Source organism: Hyperolius riggenbachi, chromosome 9 (assembly GCF_040937935.1).
Source record: "Hyperolius riggenbachi isolate aHypRig1 chromosome 9, aHypRig1.pri, whole genome shotgun sequence".
Lineage (NCBI taxonomy): Eukaryota > Metazoa > Chordata > Amphibia > Anura > Hyperoliidae > Hyperolius > Hyperolius riggenbachi.
Genome location: NC_090654.1, coordinates 265,959,912 through 265,981,444, shown reverse-complemented (window position 1 = coordinate 265,981,444; position 21,533 = coordinate 265,959,912). Strand labels below are relative to the sequence as shown.

General features: G+C 46.1%; 2 protein-coding genes across 2 annotated transcripts in view; one reads left to right on the top strand and one right to left on the bottom strand.

Moving 5' to 3' along the window:
- Nucleotides 1-14,284, bottom strand: part of LIN52 (lin-52 DREAM MuvB core complex component) — a 55,026-nt gene extending 40,742 nt beyond the window's left edge. Inside the window, exons 1-5 of the mRNA XM_068254527.1 lie at nucleotides 14,136-14,284; nucleotides 8,484-8,552; nucleotides 5,716-5,753; nucleotides 3,693-3,759; nucleotides 1,820-1,903 (exon numbers count right to left, since the gene is read on the bottom strand). Coding sequence (XP_068110628.1) covers nucleotides 1,820-1,903; nucleotides 3,693-3,759; nucleotides 5,716-5,753; nucleotides 8,484-8,552; nucleotides 14,136-14,154 — 277 coding nt within the window. The 5' untranslated portion in view covers nucleotides 14,155-14,284. The remainder of the gene's footprint in view (nucleotides 1-1,819; nucleotides 1,904-3,692; nucleotides 3,760-5,715; nucleotides 5,754-8,483; nucleotides 8,553-14,135) is intronic.
- Nucleotides 14,285-14,389: 105 nt separating this feature from the next.
- Nucleotides 14,390-21,533, top strand: part of ALDH6A1 (aldehyde dehydrogenase 6 family member A1) — a 29,987-nt gene continuing 22,843 nt past the window's right edge. The window contains exons 1-2 of the mRNA XM_068254526.1: nucleotides 14,390-14,490; nucleotides 18,126-18,170. Coding sequence (XP_068110627.1) covers nucleotides 14,464-14,490; nucleotides 18,126-18,170 — 72 coding nt within the window. The 5' untranslated portion in view covers nucleotides 14,390-14,463. The remainder of the gene's footprint in view (nucleotides 14,491-18,125; nucleotides 18,171-21,533) is intronic.

Genomic DNA, 21,533 nt, shown 5'->3' with positions numbered 1-21,533 from the left:
TGTAGCTGGAAGGATAGCACGCCATGACAGGCTCCAGGCTTGTGTAGCTGGAAGGATAGCACACCATGACAGGCTCCAGGCTTGTGTAGCTGGAAGGATAGCACACCATGACAGGCTTGTGTAGCTGGAAGGATAGCACGCCATGACAGGCTCCAGGCTTGTGTAGCTGGAAGGATAGCACGCCAAGACAAGCTCTAGACTTGTGTAGCTGGAAGGGTAGCACGCCATCACAGGCTCCAGGCTTGTGTAGCTGGAAGGATAGCACAGCACACCATGACAGGCTCCAGGCTTGTGTAGCTGGAAGGATAGCACGCCATGACAGGCTCCAGGCTTGTGTAGCTGGAAGGATAGCACACCATGACAGGCTCCAGGCTTGTGTAGCTGGAAGGATAGCACGCCAAGACAAGCTCCAGACTTGTGTAGCTGGAAGGATAGCACGCCATGACAGGCTCCAGGCTTATGTAGCTGGAAGGATAGCACGCCATGACAGGCTCTAGACTTGTGTAGCTGGAAGGATAGCATGCCATGACAGGCTCCAGGCTTGTGTAGCTGGAAGGATAGCACGCCATGACAGGCTCTAGACTTGTGTAGCTGGAAGGATAGCACGCCATGACTGGCTTGTGTAGCTGGAAGGATAGCATGCCATGACAGGCTCTAGACTTGTGTAGCTGGAAGGATAGCACGCCATGACTGGCTTGTGTAGCTGGAAGGATAGCATGCCATGACAGGCTCCAGTCTTGTGTAGATGGAAGGATAGCATGCCATGACAGGCTCCAGTAGCTGGAAGGATAGCACACCATGACAGGATTCAGGCTTGTGTAGCTGGAAGCATAGTATGCCATGAAAGGCTTGTGTAGCTGGAAGGTTAGCATGCTATGACAGGCTATGAAAGGCTTGTAGTTGGAAGGATAGCACGCCATGACAGGCTCAAGGCTTGTGTAGCTGAAAGGTTAGCATATGGCACAGCCCTGGGGGTTGGTAGTGGCAGGAGACAGTGACATGGAAGTGTTGAGGCAAATGGAGACAACGGTGGAAGCGAGAAGGAAGAGTGCACTTACCTGATTTTGAGCTTGTGTTTATTCCTGACACTTCTTAGGGATGCCCAGGTAGTGCCCCCAGTGGAGGAGATGGGAGTGACACCGCACACAGCTTACAGCACAATGATTGGCTGCAAACAATCATTACTTTCACACTCTAAAGGTGCGTACACACATGCGACTATAGCCGTTTGAAACGATCGTTCCCCGATCATTTCAAACGAGGATCGTTTAAAAAAAAAAGCAGCCAACGACCATTAAGTCTAACGACGGACGAGCTAGATCGTTAAAAACGAACTATCTAGCTTGGCGGATTTTTTCCAACGACAATCGTTTGCAACAGTTGTACATCGTTGGAAAACGGTCGTTCGTACTAGGCTTGACATGCACATTTCGCTATGGAACTTTTCATTTTTATGCGCAAGTGCAATAGTTGCTTTACGTGATGTAACGTTTGTTCTAATGATCAGATCGTTACACACCTTTAAAAGCTAACTTTACTTAGGTCGTTCTTTCGTCAATTAAAAGTTTGTTCGTCGTTCACAACGAATGATCGTTGTCGTATGTGTGTACATAGCTTAAACGGCTATAAGCCTCCTCCACTTGCCTGGGCATCCCCAGTACTGCTAATCTCACGTATCTACATGCAATTTGACCAACAAGTGATGGAGATTCATAGACTGCCTAATTAGATAGTAGCCCCATCTTCCTGTACATATTCAATAACCATAACTTCCCCGCCTCACCAATCCCCGGACGATCAAGTCATGACAGGTACTCACACTCTTCAAGTCCCAGCTGATAGGCCAAATTCTGCAGTCCACGAATCTTCTCCATCAGGTTAGCAATGGTCAAACTTCCCAGTTCTGAGAGAGAAGAGTCATTAGAGAAACTAAGACCTCCTAAACAAATCGGATAGCATATCCCACAATAACTGCCCTCAACATTACAGGTGAACACCATCGTTTTCTATGCAACTGCACAATATAAAAAACAAATATGCTGGTCACAAAGGATACAGAATATAAAAGCTAAAAAACACACATTATAAATGATGCATAGATGTGATACAATATTTTTAAAGCAATAACAAAAATACAATAAACCAACCCTTCACTAGGCCACAATCCATCAAGAAACTGGACTCCCCTCGCCACTATCCAGTCCACACAACACTGATCACTGAGCCACCATCCAACATGACCTGCACTGCTCACTGAGCCACCACCCAGCCTGACCATCACTACTCAGTAAGTCACCATCCAGCATGCCTCACACTGCTTACTGAGCCACCATCCAACATAACCTACACTCCTCACTGAGCCACCATCCACCATAACTCACACTCCTCACTGAGCCACCATCCACCATAACCCACACTCCTCACTGAGCCACCATCCAACATAACCTACACTCCTCACTGAGCCACCATCCAACATAACCTACACTCCTGACTGAGCCACCATCCACCATAACCCACACTCCTCACTGAGCCACCATCCAACATAACCTACACTCCTCACTGAGCCACCATCCACCATAACCCACACTCCTCACTGAGCCACCATCCAACATAACAGACACTCCTCACTGAGCCACCATCCAACATAACCTACACTGAGTACACTCCTCACTAAGCCACCATCCAACATGACCTGCATTACTTACTCAGCCACCACTGAGTAAGTAATGCAGCCTGACCATCACTCACTAAGTCACCACCTAGCATTACCAACACTCCTCACTAAGCCACCATCCAGCATGCCTTACACTGCTTACTGACCCACCATCCAGCATGCCTTACACTGCTCAATAAGCCACCATCTAACATAACTCACACTTCTCACTGACCCACCATCCAGCATGCCTTACACTGCTCAATAAGCCACCATCTAACATAACTTACACTCCTCACTGAGCCACCATCCAGCATGACCTACACTCCTTACTGAGCCACCATCCAGCATGACCTACACTCCTTACTGAGCCACCATCCAGCATGACTTACACTGCTCACTGAGCCACCATCCTGTATGGCCTACACTCCACATTGAGCCACCATCCAGCATGACCGACACTATTCACTGATACACCATCCAGCATACCCTACACTCCTCATATGGCCTGCTCTATAGTTCTTGCATGTGGCCTGGTTTATAGTTTCTGCATGTGGCCTGCTCCACAGTTCCTGCATGTGGCCTGCTCTACAGTTCCTGCATGTGGCCTGCTCTATAGTTCATGGATGTGTCTTGCTCTGTAGTTCATGTATGTGGCTTGCTCTATAGTTCCTACATGTGAGCTGCTCTATAGTTCCTACATGTGGCCTGCTTTATAGTTCCTGCATGTGGCTTGTTTCATAGTTCCTGCATGTGGCCTGCTCTATAGTTCCTGCATGTGGCCTACTTCATAGTTCCCGCAGGTGGCCTGCTCTATATTTCATATTTGTGCCCTGCTCTAAAAGTTATGTTTGAATCACTCAAGGGTGTAGAGAAAGCAGCAAGAGACTTTGTCATTCATACTATTTACACTATTGTTTATATTCCCATTATGAAAGCTGTCATGCCGATTTATTTTGCATAGATAAATTCATGCACCCCAATAGCATTGAGAGATTTGAAACAAATACCCCGGAGCATAACACAGGGGGCAAATTACCTTTCAACATTTCAATGTCATCATTCTCCAGTTCTGCCATCCACTTAGGCGGAGAGCTAGCAATCGGCTGGAAGGAAACAACAAAGTATGAGGCCACAAATCTTTAGGTGGAGGAGAGGGAAGATGTATAGGAGGAGGAGGAGGAGGAGGAGGAGAAGGAAGATCCACAGGAGAAGGCGAGGGAAGATGTATAGGGGGAGGAGAGGGAAGATGTATAGGGGGAGGAGAGGGAAGATGTATAGGAGGAAGAGAGGGAAGATGTACAGGAGGAGGAGAGGGAAGGTCTATAGGAGAAGGAGAGGGAAGATGTATAAAGGGGTAGAGGGAAGATGTATAGGAGGAGAAGAGGGAAGGTCTATAGGAGGAGGAGAGGGGAGGTCTATAGGAGGAGGATAGGGAAGGTCTATAGGAGGAGAGGGGAGGTCTATAGGAGGAAGATAGGGAAGATGTATTACAGGAGGAGAGGGAAGATGTATAGGAGGAGGAGAGGGAAGGTCTATAGGAGAAGGAGAGGGACGATGTATAGGAGGAAAAGAGGGAAGATCTATAGGAGAAGGAAGGGAAGATCAATGAGGAGGAGGAGGAGACGGAAGATGTCTAGGAGGAGGAGAGGGAATATGTATAGGGGAGGAGAGGGAATATGTATAGGAGGAGGAGAGGGAATATGTATAGGGGAGGAGAGGGAATATGTATAGGAGGAGGAGAGGAAATATGTATTGGGGAGGAGAGGGAAGATGAATAGGAGGAGGAGAGGAAAGATGAATAGGAGGAGGAGAGGGAAGATGAATAGGAGGAGGAGAGGGAAGATGAATAGGAGGAGGAGAGGGAAGATGTATAGGAGGAGGAGAGGGAAGATGTTTAGCAGGAGGAGAGGGAAGATCTATAGGAGGAGGAGAGGGAAGATCTATAGGAGGAGGAGAGGGAAGATGAATAGGAGGAGGAGAGGGAAGATGAAAAGGAGGAGGAGAGGGAAGATGAAAAGGAGGAGGAGAGGGAAGATGAATAGGAGGAGGAGAGGGAAGATGAATAGGAGGAGGAGAGGGAAGATGAATAGGAGGAGGAGAGGGAAGATGAATAGGAAGAGGAGAGGGAAGATGAAAAGGAGGAGGAGAGGGAAGATGAATAGGAGGAGGAGAGGGAAGATGAATAGGAGGAGGAGAGGGAAGATGAAAAGGAGGAGGAGAGGGAAGATGAAAAGGAGGAGGAGAGGGAAGATGAATAGGAGGAGGAGAGGGAAGATGAATAGGAGGAGGAGAGGGAAGATGAATAGGAGGAGGAGAGGAAAGATGAAAAGGAGGAGGAGAGGGAAGATGAATAGGAGGAGGAGAGGGAAGATGAATAGGAGGAGGAGAGGGAAGATGAAAAGGAGGAGGAGAGGGAAGATGTATAGGAGGAGGAGAGGGAAGATGTTTAGCAGGAGGAGAGGGAAGATCTATAGGAGGAGGAGAGGGAAGATCTATAGGAGGAGGAGAGGGAAGATCTATAGGAGGAGGAGAGGGAAGATCTATAGGAGGAGGAGGAGGAGGAGAGGGAAGATGTACATGAGAAGAAGCAGGAAGATCTATAGAAGGAGGAGAGGGAAGATGTTTAAAAGGAGAGGGAAGATCTATAGGAGGAGAGGGAAGAGCTATAGGAGGAGAAGGAAGGTCTATAGGAGGAGAGGGAAGAGCTATAGGAGGAGGAGGAGAGGGAAGGTCTATAGGAGGAGGAGAGGGAAGAGCTATAGGAGGAGGAGGAGGAGAGGGAAGGTCTTCAGGAGGAGGAGAGGGAAGAGCTATAGGAGGAGGAGAGGGAAGGTCTTCAGGAGGAGGAGAGGGAAGAGCTATAGGAGGAGGAGGAGGAGGAGAGGGAAGGTCTTCAGGAGGAGGAGAGGAGGGAAGAGCTATAGGAGGAGGAGGAGGAGAGGGAAGGTCTTCAGGAGGAGGAGAGGGAAGAGCTATAGGAGGAGAGGGAAGGTCTATAGGAGGAGAAGAGAGAAGGTCTACAGGAGGAGAACGTCAGCATGTGGGAAGGGTCTACTTACACTTTTAAAAGAGGCAGCAAACTCTGCAACGCCAGGAACTGCAGAATACACAAAGCATAAATATTAGCAGCCAGGTCAGTCAGATACTCCCTGGATACACAAATTTCCATCATTTTATACTCTAACAATGGCTTCTGGTAACACAAAGAGGAGTTTGATTTTGCTGGAACTTCCGTAACTTAAAGCTGAACTGAGCTCAGAACTTCCTCTCTGCTCTAAAAGATAAACAACAACATAACTTTTAAAGTAAGCCTGATATTAAAGAATGCAAAAGTTTTATACATACCTGGGACTTCCTTCAGACCCTTTCGGCCTGATCAGTCACTCGTCGCCATCCTCTGCCTCCTCCATTATGGCTCCCTGTACCTTTGGGAGTCAAGGCTTACTGCGAATGCACCACCCGCCGCACTCCCAGTCGGGAGCTTTCTGCACCTGCGCAGTACTACTGTGCAGGCCACTCCCAGCCATGGGAGTGCGACGGGGGAGCGAGCATGGCCGCACTGTGCCGACTGGTCCAGTTTACAGGGACCACAGAGGAGAAAATGAAACAACGGAGGATGACTGTGAGGGAGCGAACAGGCCGAAGGGGGCTGGAGGAAGCACCAGGTACGTATAAAACTTTTTCATTCATTCATCTCAGGTACACTTTAAAGAAAAACATTTTTCTTTGTCACAGCTTAGAGAACTCCTCCCGAGATTCTGCAGAGTGGTTACTTACTGGTATCCTGGGAACACAGAAAGGGTTAACCTCCTGTGTTTGCATATTAGCTCAGAATTGGACAGACAGCTCAAATTACACTAGCTCATTACTTGCTGAGAGGGGAGAATTAGGCAGGCTGTTCTCTATAAACACACACAGAGTGGACACGGTTGGTTTCTTCGAGTTCTCCTTATCTCCTGTGCAAGAGTTTAGGTCCACTTTAAGCCTTGTAGCACTAGATGACATTGTGATCCAGAGCCTTCCCTCTCCATTGGTAAGTATCTAAATCTTTTTATTTTTTAAATACTTTTTATTGGCATGTTCATTATAGTACAACACGAGTGAAAAAGCATAACACAGGAAGAACATGAAGGAAAAAAGAAAGTATTTAAAGGTCTTCCTCTATAAAAATTAAAAGTACCTATAACTATGAACTGTCAGAAGACAAGGACATCCCTGTGGAATTAGAGGATATAGGGCCTGACCCAATTAACTTTTTCTCCAAGTTCTCCAAGGTGATATTTCACCTCTAATCAATAAAATGCCCTTTAAGCCATCAGCAAGAAAGAAAATACTAAGGGTTTGATTCACTGCAACAAATAGCGTGCCTTATCAGAGTTAACATGTCTTATCAGAATTAGCGTGCCTTATCAGAGTAGCATAGCTAATTGGTGCCTTATCAGAGCGCTGCGCTAATTGGCAATGACGAGAGCTCTACTTGTCCTGCCCTGAGCCTCTGCTGGTCCAATGACTTCAAAGGACATTATCCCAGCACTTTGATTGGCCCAATAGGCTGCCAGTCACTTAACAGGCAGCCTATTGGGCAAATCAAAGTGCGGGGATAACGTCCTTTAACCTCCCGGACGTTCTGATTCAGTGCTGCGCACGGCCACGGGAGGGTTTTTTCTGGCCTAATTTTTTTTTCATGTAGCTAGCCTATCGCTAGCTACATGCTTCCCCCCTCCCTGCTCCATCCCTCCCACCCTTCCGATCGCCGCCGGCGTGAAGACCCGTCCGGAAATCCCGTTCTGAACTGGATTTCCTTTAGGGCTTCTCCCGTCGCCATGGCGACGATCGTATCGCCGTCGTGACGTCAGATGGAGTCCCGATCCACCCCTCAGCGCTGCCTGACACTGATTGGCCAGGCTGCGCATAGGGTCTGCGGTGGGGGCCCTCTCTCGTGTCGGGTAGCGGCGAGCGGAGAAACACGCAGCTAGCAAAGTGCTAGCTGTAGCTGCGTTTCAAAAAAAAAAAAATTATTCAAATCGGCCCACCAGGGCCTGAGCGGTGACCTCCGGCGTCCAGAACGCTAGGGAAGTTAAAGTGATTGGACCCGCAGGGGGTCAGGGCAGGACGAGTGGAGCTCTCGTCATTGCCAATTAGCAGGCATACGTTTGTAGCGCTCGCTATTCTACTCTGATAAGGCATGCTAACTCTCATAAGCTTTAACTCTGGTAAGGCACGTTAACTCTGATAAGGCACGCCATTCGTTATAGTGAATCAACCCCTAATAATCATTTTGACAATTCTTTCTCACCTACTCGTTGGTACTTTTCCAGTGGAAGAGTGCTGAAAAGTTATTTAAAATAGAAGATGCAAAATGATCTCCAAGGAGAAAACTTGGAGAAAACGTGAATTTTATCAGGCCAATAGTGTGAAGTTTAGGAATTCTCATCTGCAGGAAGAGGATTAAAGTTGAGTAGATCTGTGCCGTCACAGGGGCTACTGGCCTACAAGGCTTAGAAATGAGAACTCAAGAAAGAAGTGTGCTTGTCCAGGGCCAGATCTTTTGTGCAGCAATGTGAACTGCAGGCTTCAGGCACAGCAATTAGATGGCAGGTTCTTGCATATGTACAGAGCATGATGCAGAGCAGAGGCAGGGTCCGTAGAAAAAAAAAATGTGCTGCCAGAGATGTGTGTTACTGCTGCCTGAGACGTGTTACTGCTGCCCAAGTTGGAATAAACTAGTTTTCCACCAGTTCTCTGTCTGCTCATGGAGGAGGGACTCTCATCATATCACATCACACAACACAACACAACAACTAGTGAGAAGGTTCCACAGACGTACGTTGCTCTGGCCACAAGTCTGGTGATGCCCGGTCCAGTTTCTCAAAACTTAGTAAAGATGTCTCCAGATCTGTCAGTGAGGGAGAAAACAGAAAAGTCTTGCTTACAAAACGTAGTGTGTTGGATCCACCAATAACAGTACACCCACATTATTATGAGTGAGATACCCAGAGAAACAATGTCCCCCTTTAATCAGAAGACAGATCCCCAAGAATGAAAAGAAGAAAAAAAAAAGGATGCAGTAGTAGTTATAAAGGCATGCAAGGAAAACTGGAACACTTTCTCAAAACAACCAATCATAATTCAGCACAATAAATCAAGATTCTACATGGCAGTTCTCAGCAACTGCTTTATACAAAGGAGGTGGAGAAAAAGGAGAAGGAGGAGAAAGAGGAGGCTATCTGCTTGTCGCTAGCCTGCTATTTACCTGTGGCTTGTCAATCCATCAACAGGCTCCCCCCGCCGCTGCTAGCTTCCTCCAATCTGGAGCTAAGCCACGACCTAGGCTTACTTCCTGGGTCGCGACATAGCTTCAGATTGGAGGAAGCTAGCGGAGGCAGGGAGCGCCTGCTGATGAATTGACAAACCACAGGTAAATAACAGGCTAGCGACAAGCAGATTGTCGCAAGCCTGGCAGTATATTGCTGGGGGGACAGCAGAGCCCGGGAGAGCTGGCGGCTGCAGCACAATGACACAGAGGCATGTCATTGTGCACAGGACATGCCTCTTTGTCCTGTTAAGATTTGAAAATACTGCCTCGGGTTCTCTTTAAAGGATACATGCTGCTATGCGTAGGGAAAAAAAGGACATACTCACTGCTTCCCTCGCTCCCTGCCGTTGGCCCCCACTCGGTTCCCACAGCTGCCGGTACCGCCCGACTCTCCTGACCCCTGACATACTGCGCTGCACAGTATGTCTTATAATCTTCCCTTCTGCCGTCGCATCATGACGGCAGAAGAACGGACACTCCCCCACCTTCTCCCTTCCCAGCGTGTGCGTTCCACTAATAAAGCTAGCGTGACATGCAAGCTGGAGTTGCGCTGGGAGCGGCGATTTGGTATAACAAAGTGCCCGCTTCCCCCATCCATCCCAACTTACTCCCCCTCCGCTCTCTCACCAAATCGCCGCTCCCAGCGCAACTCCAGCTAGCATGTCACGCTAGCTTTATTAGTGGAACGCACACGCTGGGAAGGGAGGAGGCGGGGGAGTGTCCGTTCTTCTGCCATCATGATGCGACGGCAGAAGGGAAGATTATAGGACACACTGTGATTAGGATAAAGACCAGAGGCGCCAAAAAGAGTAAAAACAATACTAAGGTTAAAAACTTGGGGGGAGACGTACTCACCACCCATCCAACAGACCAAAAACCAATAGAAATCACACTGTTTGGTCAAAAATCAGCAATTTATTAGTACTCCCGGGTGCTACGCGTTTCACGGGATTATCCCGCTTCCTCAGGCAATCAAACAGGAGCACAAGCAGTTGGGGGTCTGGAACGAGCTAAAGCGCTTTTGACCAAACAGTGTGATTTCTATTGGTTTTTGGTCTGTTGGATGGGTGGTGAGTAAGTCTCCCCCCAAGTTTTTAACCTTAGTATTGTTTTTACTCTTTTTGGCGCCTCTGGTCTTTATCCTAATCACAATGCAATCCACCTGTGGTGGCAAGGATTCTTCCTAATTTCCTTCTACAGAAAGCGACATCTTATACCTGAGTGGGGTCAGGTCCTAATTCTCCCCACCAGCATATGGAGTGGTTGCCTAGGGGCAACCCATGTTTGTGAGTATAATCCTTTTGATTAAATTTTGTCTCGTTTGCTTTGAAATACAGCACCATTTGGGCTCTCGGTCTTTTGTTTTTTGTCTCTGAAGTGCATAGGACACACTGTGCATGCGCAGCACAGTATGTCCGGGTCAGGAGAGTCGGCCGCTACCGGCAGCTGTGGGAACCGAGCGGGGGTCGACAGCAGGGAGCGAGGTAAGCGGTGAGTTTGTCCTTTTTTTCCCCTACACATAGCAGCATTTATTCTTTAAGGTTAGCTATGGTGGGGGGTTTAGCTGTAGTAAATAAAATACTGGTATTTAAAACAATACTGAAGTAAAAAAAAAACAACCAGATACTTGCCTATGAAGAGGGAAGAATCTGGGTTCTATAAAGCCTTCCTGTTCCTCCTACAGTACCCACGTTCCAGCGCTGTCATCCACATTAGCAGCTCTGTGCTTCAGGAGCCTGAGTGCTCTCGAAGACAGACGGCACCGTATTGAGCATGTGCGAGCACACACTCGTGCCTGTGCAGAACAGAGCCTGTCTTCGGCAGCACTTGGACTCCCAAAGCCTCCCAGGGCAGCAGATTCAAGTGGGGGGCGACAGCGCTGGAACGAGGCGACCGTAAGAGGAACGGGTAGGCTCTATAGGACCCAGAGCCTGCCCTCTCCATAGGTGATAGTTAAAGTGGATCCGGGATAAACTTTTACTCATTGCATAATTGTGTTCCTTTCATATAGTTTATAGGGCATTCCTCAAGCCAAATACTTTTTTGTTTTAATACTCTAATTCCCTATAAATTAAATAAGCCTCACCCACAGCTTTTCAGAGTGCCTTGGCATTTTCAGACAGTAGCAAGAGCTTATGGGAGCTCAGTCTGGACAGGAGGAGAGGGAGGTGTTACTAGCCAGAGATTTCAGAGGCAGAGGGGAGGAGGGGGAATTAGGTTTTCACAGGCTGAGGGGTGGAGATGCAGATGTGTAATGTTTACAAACAGAACATGGCCACTGTCATTGTATCACAGGAAGAAATAATCAGATTCTGCTGAAGCTGTTTGCAGCTAGATTTGCTGTGTAAACTATCTAAACTTTAGATAAGATACATAGACAAGTTACTCGTTATAGTTAGTTTTTCATCTCGGATCCGCTTTAATACCGATATTTTACTATGGTTTCTTCCACTTTAAATATAGAAAAGCTGTAAATTTACAGATATTCTACAAATCGGCTTTTCTAGATACCCACATTTTCGGGCACCAAATTTTTTTTTAAGCACGCCACACAATTGGAGGGGTCACACAGAAGGGGAGGAGTCTGTAGTATATAGAATATATTGGGGATCACACAGAAGGGGATGAGTCTCTGGTATATAGAATATATTGGGGATCACACAGAAGGGGATGAATCTCTGGTATATATAATATATTGAGGGGCACACAGAGCGGGGGAGGAGTCTCTGGAATATAACATATATTGGGGGATCACACAGATGGGGAGGGGGTCTCTAATACAGTGATGTGAAAAACTATTTGCCCCCTTCCTGATTGCTTATTCTTTTGCATGTTTGTCACACTTAAATGTTTCTGCTCATCAAAAACCGTCAACTATTAGTCAAAGATAACATAATTGAACACAAAATGCAGTTTTAAATGATGGTTTTTATTATTTAGTGAGAACAAAAACTCAAAGAGTCTTTTACAGCGCTCTGGAGGAATTTTGTCCAACTCATCTTTGCAGAATTGTTGTAATTCAGCTTTATTTGAGGGTTTTCTAGCATGAACCGCCTTTTTAAGGTCATGCCACAACATCTCAATAGGATTCAGGTCAGGACTTGACTAGGCCACTCCAAAGTATTTATTTTGTTTTTCTTCAGCCATTCAGAGGTGGATTTGCTGGTGTGTTTTGGGTCATTGTCCTGCTGCAGCACCCAAGATCGCTTCAGCTTGAGTTGACGAACAGATGGCCGGACATTCTCCTTCAGGATTTTTTGGTAGACAGTAGAATTCATGGTTCCATCTATCACAGCAAGCCTTCCAGGTCCTGAAGCAGCAAAACAACCCCAGACCATCACACTACCACCACCATATTTTACTGCTGGTATGATGTTCTTTTGCTGAAATGCTGTGTTACTTCTACGCCAGATGTAACGGGACACGCACCTTCCAAACAGTTCAACTTTTGTCTCGTCGGTCCACAAGGTATTTTCCCAAAAGCCTTGGCAATCATTGAGATGTTTTTTTAACAAAATTGAGACGAGCCTTAATGTTCTTTTTGCTTAAAAGTGGTTTGCGCCTTGGATATCTGCCATGCAGGCCGTTTTTGCCCAGTCTCTTTCTTATGGTGGAGTTGTGAACACTGACCTTAATTGAGGCAAGTGAGGCCTGCAATTCTTTAGATGTTGTCCTGGGGTCTTTTGTGGCCTCTCGGATGAGTTCTCTCTGCGCTCTTGGGGTAATTTTGGTCGGCCGGCCACTCCTGGGAAGGTTCATCACTGTTCCATGTTTTTGCCATTTGTGGATAATGGCTCTCACTGTGGTTCGGTGGAGTCCCAAAGCTTTAGAAATGGCTTTATAACCTTTACCAGACTGATAGATCTCAATTACTTTTGTTCTCATTTGTTCCTGAATTTCTTTGGATCTTGGCATGATGTCTAGCTTTTGAGGTGCTTTTGCTCTACTTCTCTGTGTCAGATAGCTCCTATTTAAGTGATTTCTTGATTGAAACAGGTGTGGCAGTAATCAGGCCTGGGGGTGACTACAGAAATTCAACTCAGGTGTGATAAACCACAGTTAAGTTATTTTTTAACAAGGGGGGCAATCACTTTTTCACACAGGGCCATGTAGATTTGGAGGTTTTTTTTCTCACTAAATAATAAAAACCATCATTTAAAACTGCATTTTGTGTTCAATTATGTTATCTTTGTCTAATAGTTAACGTTTTTTGATGAGCAGAAACATTTAAGTGTGACAAACATGCAAAAGAATACGAAATCAGGAAGGGGCAAATAGTTTTTCACATCACTGTATATAGCATATATTGGGGGGTCAAACAGAGGGGGGGGGGGGGGGGGGGAGTCTCTGGTATATAGAAAATACTGGGTGTCACCAGAGATCCCCACCCCATCTGCGTGACTCCCCCCAATATATTTTATATTCCAGAGATCCCCTCCCCATCTGTCTGACCCCCAATATTTTCACACGGATTAGGAGGGAGTCTCTGGTATATAGAATATATTCAGGATCACACAAAGGGGGAGTCTCTGGTACATAGAATCATACCTCCCAACTTTTTGAGACGAGAAAGAGGGACACTTAAGCCACGCCCCTACCACACATCTGACCACGCCCCAGCACACCCCTAGTCACGCAAACCATAAAGATTTCATAAGAAAAATATGTTGTTTTATAATTCAAACCACACGGTTCCTTTCTATCCTGGTTCATTTTCCTTAATTTTAACATCTTAAAATTAGTAATATATCAATTTAAAGAATGGGAATAAGGTTTAGTCAATTAAACATTTTTTAGTAGAGAAAAATATATATACATAGAAAGAGGGACAAAGTGCTGAAAGAGGGACAAATGAGGAGGAAAGAGGGACAGGGCTCCCAAAGAGGGACTGTCCCACCGAAAAAGGGACAGTTGGGAGCTATGATAGAATATATTGGGGGTCATACAGGGGGGAGGGGTCTCTGGTACATAGAATATATTGGGGGTCACACAGAGGGGGAGGGGTCTCTGGTACATAGAATATATTAGGGGTCACACAGAGGGGGAGGAGTCTCTGCTACATAGAATATATTGGGGGTAACACAGAGGGGGAGGGGTCTCTGGTTCATCCAGTGATCCTCTAATATAATGTATTGGGGGTTACACAGGAAGCGGATTTCTCACCCTCAGTCGTCGCCGCCATTATTTGAAGGAAGGGGTCACATGAGAAGAGTCACGTGATTTGCAGGGCCGCCATCTTGCTATACGCGGAAGAATTGTTCAGGCTGTGTGGGCGCGGTAAGCTGTGGCTCTCGGCGGAAGTGACGTCAATATGCCCCGGAAGTAGCAGTGTTAGAGTCCTTGGCAGAGATTGTGAGGAGGTCACATGGTGGCAGCCAATCAGAGCGGGGCTCCAGGGGGCCGTGTCCAGGGCAGCCAGTGATGGTAGAGGGGCGGGGAGGAGCGGAGGGGAGATTAGGGGCTGCAGAGAGACAGAGGTTGACAGTCCAGCATGCTGCGGCTCGGGAGAGTACTGCGGGTGAGGGGGAGGGGCTGAGCCTGTCATATAATACATTGCATTATTTTATATATTATTCTGTAACTGTGTTACTACAATGTCAGTACTGTGTATTGTTTGTTTTTCCTGTGTCCCCTTTATATATCATATCCAGTGGCGTAGCCGTGGGCCCCAGTGCAAGTTTAGCATTGGGGCCCCCCAAGCATGCTATAGATAATTGATACAACACCCCAAAACCAATCAAGGACAACCACAGTGTCAGAGGAGCAAGAAGGGGATGGGAAGCTGTGTGTTAAAGATCCCTACTATTGAAAGCATCTACAGAAGTGAATATTATCAGCACAGGACTAATAGAGAGCTAATACTGTGGTTGAGGATGGGCCTCTAGCCCAAGGGCCCCGATGCGGTTGCTACCTCTGCACCCCCTATTGCTATGCCACCAGTAGCGTAGCTAAGGAGCTGTGGGCCCCGATGCAAGTTTTACAATAGGGCCCCCCCAAGCACTCTATACATAACAATTGATACGGCCCACCAAAACCTGCCAATGGCAACTACAGTGTCAGAGGTGCAAGAAGGGGATGGGGAACAGTTTGTTAATGATTACCACCATTCAAAGTATCTATGGAAGTAATTATTATGAGCATAGGACCAATAGAGAGCTAATACTGTAGTTGAGGAAGTGCCCTTCGGGGCCCCTCTGGCCCAAGGGCCCGGAGGCGGTTGCAACACCTATTGCTACGCCCCTGTACGCCACTGATCATATCCTTTGTATTGTACTGTCCCAGTATTATTATGTATATAGCCTGACCTACATAGTTATCCCTATTCTGTAATACCTGTATTGTATATTATATGCATCTATGCACAAAGGGCGCTGAGGGAAAAAGGGCGCCTAGTGAAACTGAAAGTTTTTTTTTTTTTTCCTAACGCAAACGCAGCAAACACGCACACAACATTAACATAAAACATGACTTAAACCGCAGCCTTTCACGCTATGTTATGTGTGCTCCCAGCCTCAGTCTTCCCAGAAATGTTTTTCATCCAGGGGCATGAAGAAGCATATAAGTAACATAAAAGTGGTGAAAGGTTGATGTGTTGACGGATCACACACACATGCATGGTGGACACATTGCAGTCCTAATCTGCACATAGGATCTGTGACTTTGTTTACAATAAATCTGTATTATCTGTCAACCCAATAACCTTTCACTGCCTTAAAGGGCCCATACACTGGTCGATTTCAGCCATCGATCGTTTTGCGGCCGATTTCAATCGATTTGATGTATCTGACAGGATAGAAAATCTATCAGATCAATGGCCCATAGAGTTGCATTGGATCTAATGGTCCAATAATGGATTTAGATTGATTTCCAATAGATTTTATTCTATTGGAAATCTGTTCCTAGTGTGTGGCACATATCAAATAGATTCCTGTCAGATTCGACTTGACGGGCATCTGACAGAAATTGAATTGTCGAGTTTGCTGCAAATCTATAATTATATGCCCACCTTTACTTGTTATTTGTGGCATGAAGAAACAGTGGGGGGATGAAATTTTTACTAAATTAAAGTGGACCCAAATTAAAAATACAAGATTTCAGAAATAAAATCTATTTTCTAAATTATAATAATAGCAGCCTTTTTTCAGCTGCATGGTGACAAATATAAAATATTTTACATTTATTGGAGGAACCCCTCCCCTTCCTTTCATATTGCCGGGACAGAATCTGGCAAACTGGTGGAGTAGGTGGTGTCCAGCAAAGAAGGAATTGCTAATGGCTGCCACCTGTATAACCCTAGTTATGCAAAGAGAAGGGTGAAAAGCATGCACTGAAATGCTCATAGGCTTGAAGGAGTGTTTATTTATCTTTGTACGTGTCAGAGTGGTGCAAATAAATATTTTGAATTAAAAAAATGTTTGGTTTGGGTCCGCTTCAACACACACACACAAACACACACACTCACTCGCTCTCGCACAAACTCGCACTGCCCCAGAAATATTCACTATCAGACAAAGTCCCCCCCCCCCCCCCCCCCCCAAAAAAAATGAAAAAAATTAATATATATATATATATATATATATATATATATATATATATATATATATATATATATATATATATATATATATATATATATATATATATATATATATATATATATATATATATATATATATATATATATATATATATACTCTAAGTATGTATATTGTAAGCTCATAAGGGCATGGCTCTCTCAACTTTTTGTGTCTTGCAATTTTTTTTATTAATTTTGTGTCTTGAAATTCGTTATACATTTTTATTCATCATGTTACTGTAATTACCAATTCTGTATTTTGTATATTTGTGTACGTATTTGTCTGTATTGTTTTGTACCCAATGTTTGTTTCATAGTTTGTACAGCACCACAGAATATGTTGGTGCTTCATAAATTAATAATACTCCATCCCCAACACTCCTGTCTTGTCCCCATCCCACATGTCTGATCAGACTTTCCATTGATAAACTGCACAAAAGTCAATTGATTGTACAATATGAGAAATAGATTACTGGCAGTAGATTACTTAGTCCACCAGTCCTGATCACTAGTCCAGTCAGTCGTGTCGCCAGTCAGTCATACCCTCCAGTCCTTTAAGGCCCCATTCACATTACAAACGCGGACGGCCATGCGTGCAGAATGCAACGCATGCGAACACACGCCATCCGCGTTTATATGCGTTGCGTGGCTGATCCCATCACTGAAAAGAGAATGGGACTCCTGCGCGGTTTTGCAAAAAATGTGTGCAGCATGCGTTCCCGGACCGCACAGGTCCGGAACGCATGCAGTGTGAACATCAGACAGTGCAGTCTATGCACTGTCTGATGTCGTGCGTGTCGGCCTCCTGCACGCGTTTCCAAAACGTGGCTGGCAACGCGTGCAGTGTGAACGGGGCCTTAGTCACATCTAATCACCTTTCTGCTTAATTTTCTCCAATAGTGGTTTCAGCAACCTCCTGCGGTCAATTGTTCTCTTAGATAGATCTGGGAATAACGCGATACTCCAGCCATTAAATTTCAGTGAGCCTAAAGTACGAGTTACATCTAATCAGTCCCCCTTTCTCCTCAGTTTCCCCAGCCTGTCCCAGGTTCACTCACCTGCACCTCTATACCCGGTTGGGTGTAGAACATTATTGTGGTAAGCAGGTTAGAAGTACAAAGACAAGTGTGTCTTGCCTACAGTCAATTATGGTGGTGGGAGTGTCATGGCTTGGGGATGCATGAGTGCCGTTGGCACTGGGGAACTACACTGAAACTATTTACACAAATGGGTGAGATATACTCAGTTGCCGAAGATCATAAAACACTGGAAGGCGCCCATAGATTTTCAAAGCATATAGTAAAGCCAAACAATTAAAGGTAAGGATAGTATGTCTTACCTGGTATGAAGACTCGTACCCATAATAGAGTTAGAAATCAATTTATTTAGCACTTAGGACAACACGTTTCACGACCGCAAGTCACTTCTTCAGGTCAATTATCGTGCTTTATCGTGCCGGAGATACTATAGATGTCAGGAACAACGGAGATGGCAAAGAATTGGCACATGGCTTATATGCAGACTTGATGTATGATGTGGCATGTGTGGCTTGATCTGATTGTTTTTATATTTTGCAGGCTTCCGCTCAGGTCCATCATGCCAGCTACTCATCTGCGGCAGTGGTAAGTTCCTCTCCTGCTTGTCACAGATTTTTTAAAAAAATCCTTTTTTCTTTTACACTTAAACTGAACCAAACACATTAAAAACTAAAGGATTTATACTTAGGGCTTCCTCCAGCCCCCTGCAGTCCATCAACTCCCGCCGTGTCGGCCTGGTCCCATCCGCAACACCAATGTGAAGTCTGCAGTCCAGCTGGGTTGCGGTCCACTGTGTATGCGCGGCCCTGGCTGCGTGCACCTCTGATCGTGCTACCGTGGCTGGGAGCGTCCCGCGCAAGCACAGTTATGGTCTTAGCAGACCAGAGTGACCAGTGTGAACAGCTCTTATTTATAGAATTGTAGCTGTTCACTGTCAGTTTTGCGATGTGCCAGTGACCAGGCTATTTTTTTTACCAATTAGGCCACTGCAGCTCTAAGGCGTCGCTGCAGGGCTGTACAACCTAGCACACAAGTTATTCCCCCCCCCCCCCCTTCCCCTTTTCTGCTCACCAACAGAGTTTCTGTTGGTGGGCTCTGATTGCTCCCACAATGTTTGTTTGTTTTTATTTATTTGTTGTTGGTTTTTAAATAAATTTACCCTTTTTTTTGTTTTTAATTATTTTTATATTCCTCCCCCGCCAGCCAATCACAGCAATCGGCTGTCATAGGCTGATGCCTATGACAGCCGATTGCTTCTGTGCCTCCCAGTACATTGCTGCCATAGATCACAGCGCTGTACAGTGTAAAGTTTCGCCATCTAACAGTCTCCTAGCGGCGATCATCACTGGGAAACGGATGATGGAGAGGAGTATCGGCGCGCGCAATCTCATGCAAAACCCCGCCCCAGGACTTAACGCCAATTGCCATTGAGCGGTCCTGGGGCTGCCGCCGCGTCCACGCCAGTTGGCGCGGAGCGGTTGTAAGCTAGTTAAGCCCTTCTCTGCCAGGAATGAGTCGGTAGCAGACATGGGTGGACTCTGCAATTCTAAACCAGATTAGGGAAGTAATTAGTATGAAATACAAAAGAATGCCAAATCTCCCTGGCAACACATAAGACCATGAATCCGATTCCGGTTTCAGCATGAGCTCCTGAATTCCTTCATACATATCAAGCACTGTGGTTTATAACATTTCATATCAGGTGAATTCATAACTCTGCTTTGAAATATGACACGATTCTGAATCGCCTCTTAAAACACTCATGTTTTTTGTTATCCTTTTTGTAATTTAATGTTGCGGTTAAATTATTTGCCGATATTGCTAGTAATATCGTTATTTAACGTCGTGCCTAAATTAGCTCGCAACTTTTTTAAATGTATGAGCAAAAAGCTCCCCAATGTGAATGGGCCCTAAAAGTGCAGAGAAGATTGACACAGAAATAATGAATTAGCATGTGACGCTTGGTGTAATGGAGCGCACACGCAGCACAGAGGGGTCAGCGTGCTTCTGAGCCTCGCACTATGCGCCGGCCAGAAGTGAAGAGGGAAGGACATACTGCGCACACAGGGCGCAGTATTTCCGGGTCAAAGTTCAATAAAGTCGCCACACACCGGCATGTATAGAGTGAGAACGGCGGCAGACAGAGGGGGGCAGGAGGAACGGCTGGTATGTGCTGATTACAACCTACACAGTGCTGCAATCATTTTTACCACAACCGTTCGGTTGTGGTATCCTTTAACAGGAATATGGAAATATGGCAAAAGATGTACATTCATTATTTCTGTGTCAAACTTCTCTGCACTTTTAGGGCCCATTCACATTGGGGAGCTTTTTGTGAACGGTTCGGGCCATCTTTAGTGCCTAGCCCTAAGACCCTCCCTGGTGGTGCCTAGCCCTAAGACCCCCCCCCCCCCCTAGTGGTGCCTAACCTTAAAGAGTAACTGTCAGGCTGCAAAAGCTAATTTAAACCTCTATTCTCCTGTGTTAAATGGTTTAGAAGGAAGCCAAAAAGGCAATACTGGAGTTAAAAATCTCTCACTATGATGTGTGCTGAACAGCAAGGCTCTTTATTCCCAAGCTCCTAAGGAGGACGCAGGCCGAATAACCGATACTGCAAAGCATTCTGGGGCTGCCTCTTCTTCCCACTGCAGTACTTTGGGTCACCCCCCTTTATTTCCCTATTCCTAGGCTGCTTTCTCAGTGAGACGTTACAGGCTCATGTTACAGCAGCTTCTAACAGCAGCCAGCACTGAAAAATCACAGGGCACATGTTCCGTTAAGAGTATACTGCATGAGTCCGCTATTGTTCCTAGCCACATGGCTAATTAATATTCACTGCACAGTAGTGTTGTCAATTACGATCTTTTTTGTGAGTGGAATCATCAGGAAGCAGGGAGGATATGACATCACAATTGGCTTCACAGGAGACAGACAAACATGGAACCTGCCATGAGCTGTCAGGAGCATCATTCTCTGCAAATACTATATAAAAATTCTGTGAAATCCAAACGTGGACAGAGAAATGCATATGTAATGTAAGTACAGCCAATATTTAGCTACTGATATGTTTTTTTTCTCTGAGACCCTATACCTAACAGCTCCTCTTTAACACCCTCTGATCCCCACTAACATTAATACAATAAATTTCAATCTATTTGCAGCTGCCCCCTAAATAGCATAACATTTTTCCACATTACTATAAATAACAATTACGCCCACCTATATCGATAAATAATTGCGCCCATTTTTGGTCGCGACTTTTTCAATTGCTCCTCTCTTTGGGCCCATTCACATTGAGGAGCTTTTGGGGCAGCGCTTTGATAATTGGTGGCTGTTACTGCTGCTGGCACAGTGGCAGCTGCTAATCAGTGGCTGTTACTGCTGCTGACACAGTTGCAGCTGCTAATCAGTGGCTGGTACTGCTGCTGACACAGTGGTGGCTGCTTATCAGTGGCCGTTACTGCTGCTGACACAGTGGCAGCTGCTAATGAGTGGCTGGTACTGCTGCTGACACAGTGGTGGCTGCTTATCAGTGGCTGTTACTGCTGCTGACACAGTGGCAGCTGCTAATCAGTGGCTATTACTGCTGCTGACACAGTGGTGGCTGCTTATCAGTGGCCGTTACTGCTGCTGGCACAGTGGCAGCTGCTAATTAGTGGCTATTACTGCTGCTGACACAGTGGTGGCTGCTTATCAGTGGCCGTTACTGCTGCTGGCACAGTGGCAGCTGTTAATCAGTGCTACTGCTACATTGGTGGCAGAGCAGTGATACAAGGTGGCCCCTGCATGCAGCACCACAGCGACAGCCTGTGGGCCGCATGGAATTAAACTGTAGAGAGCTTTGGGGGCCACCAGAAAAAGCTTGGCAGGCAGCATTTGGGCCCCCAAGCCGGATTTTGGGCATGCCTGTTCTAGCTGGCGCCAATCTGTCACTTAGCTAGCTTGCTG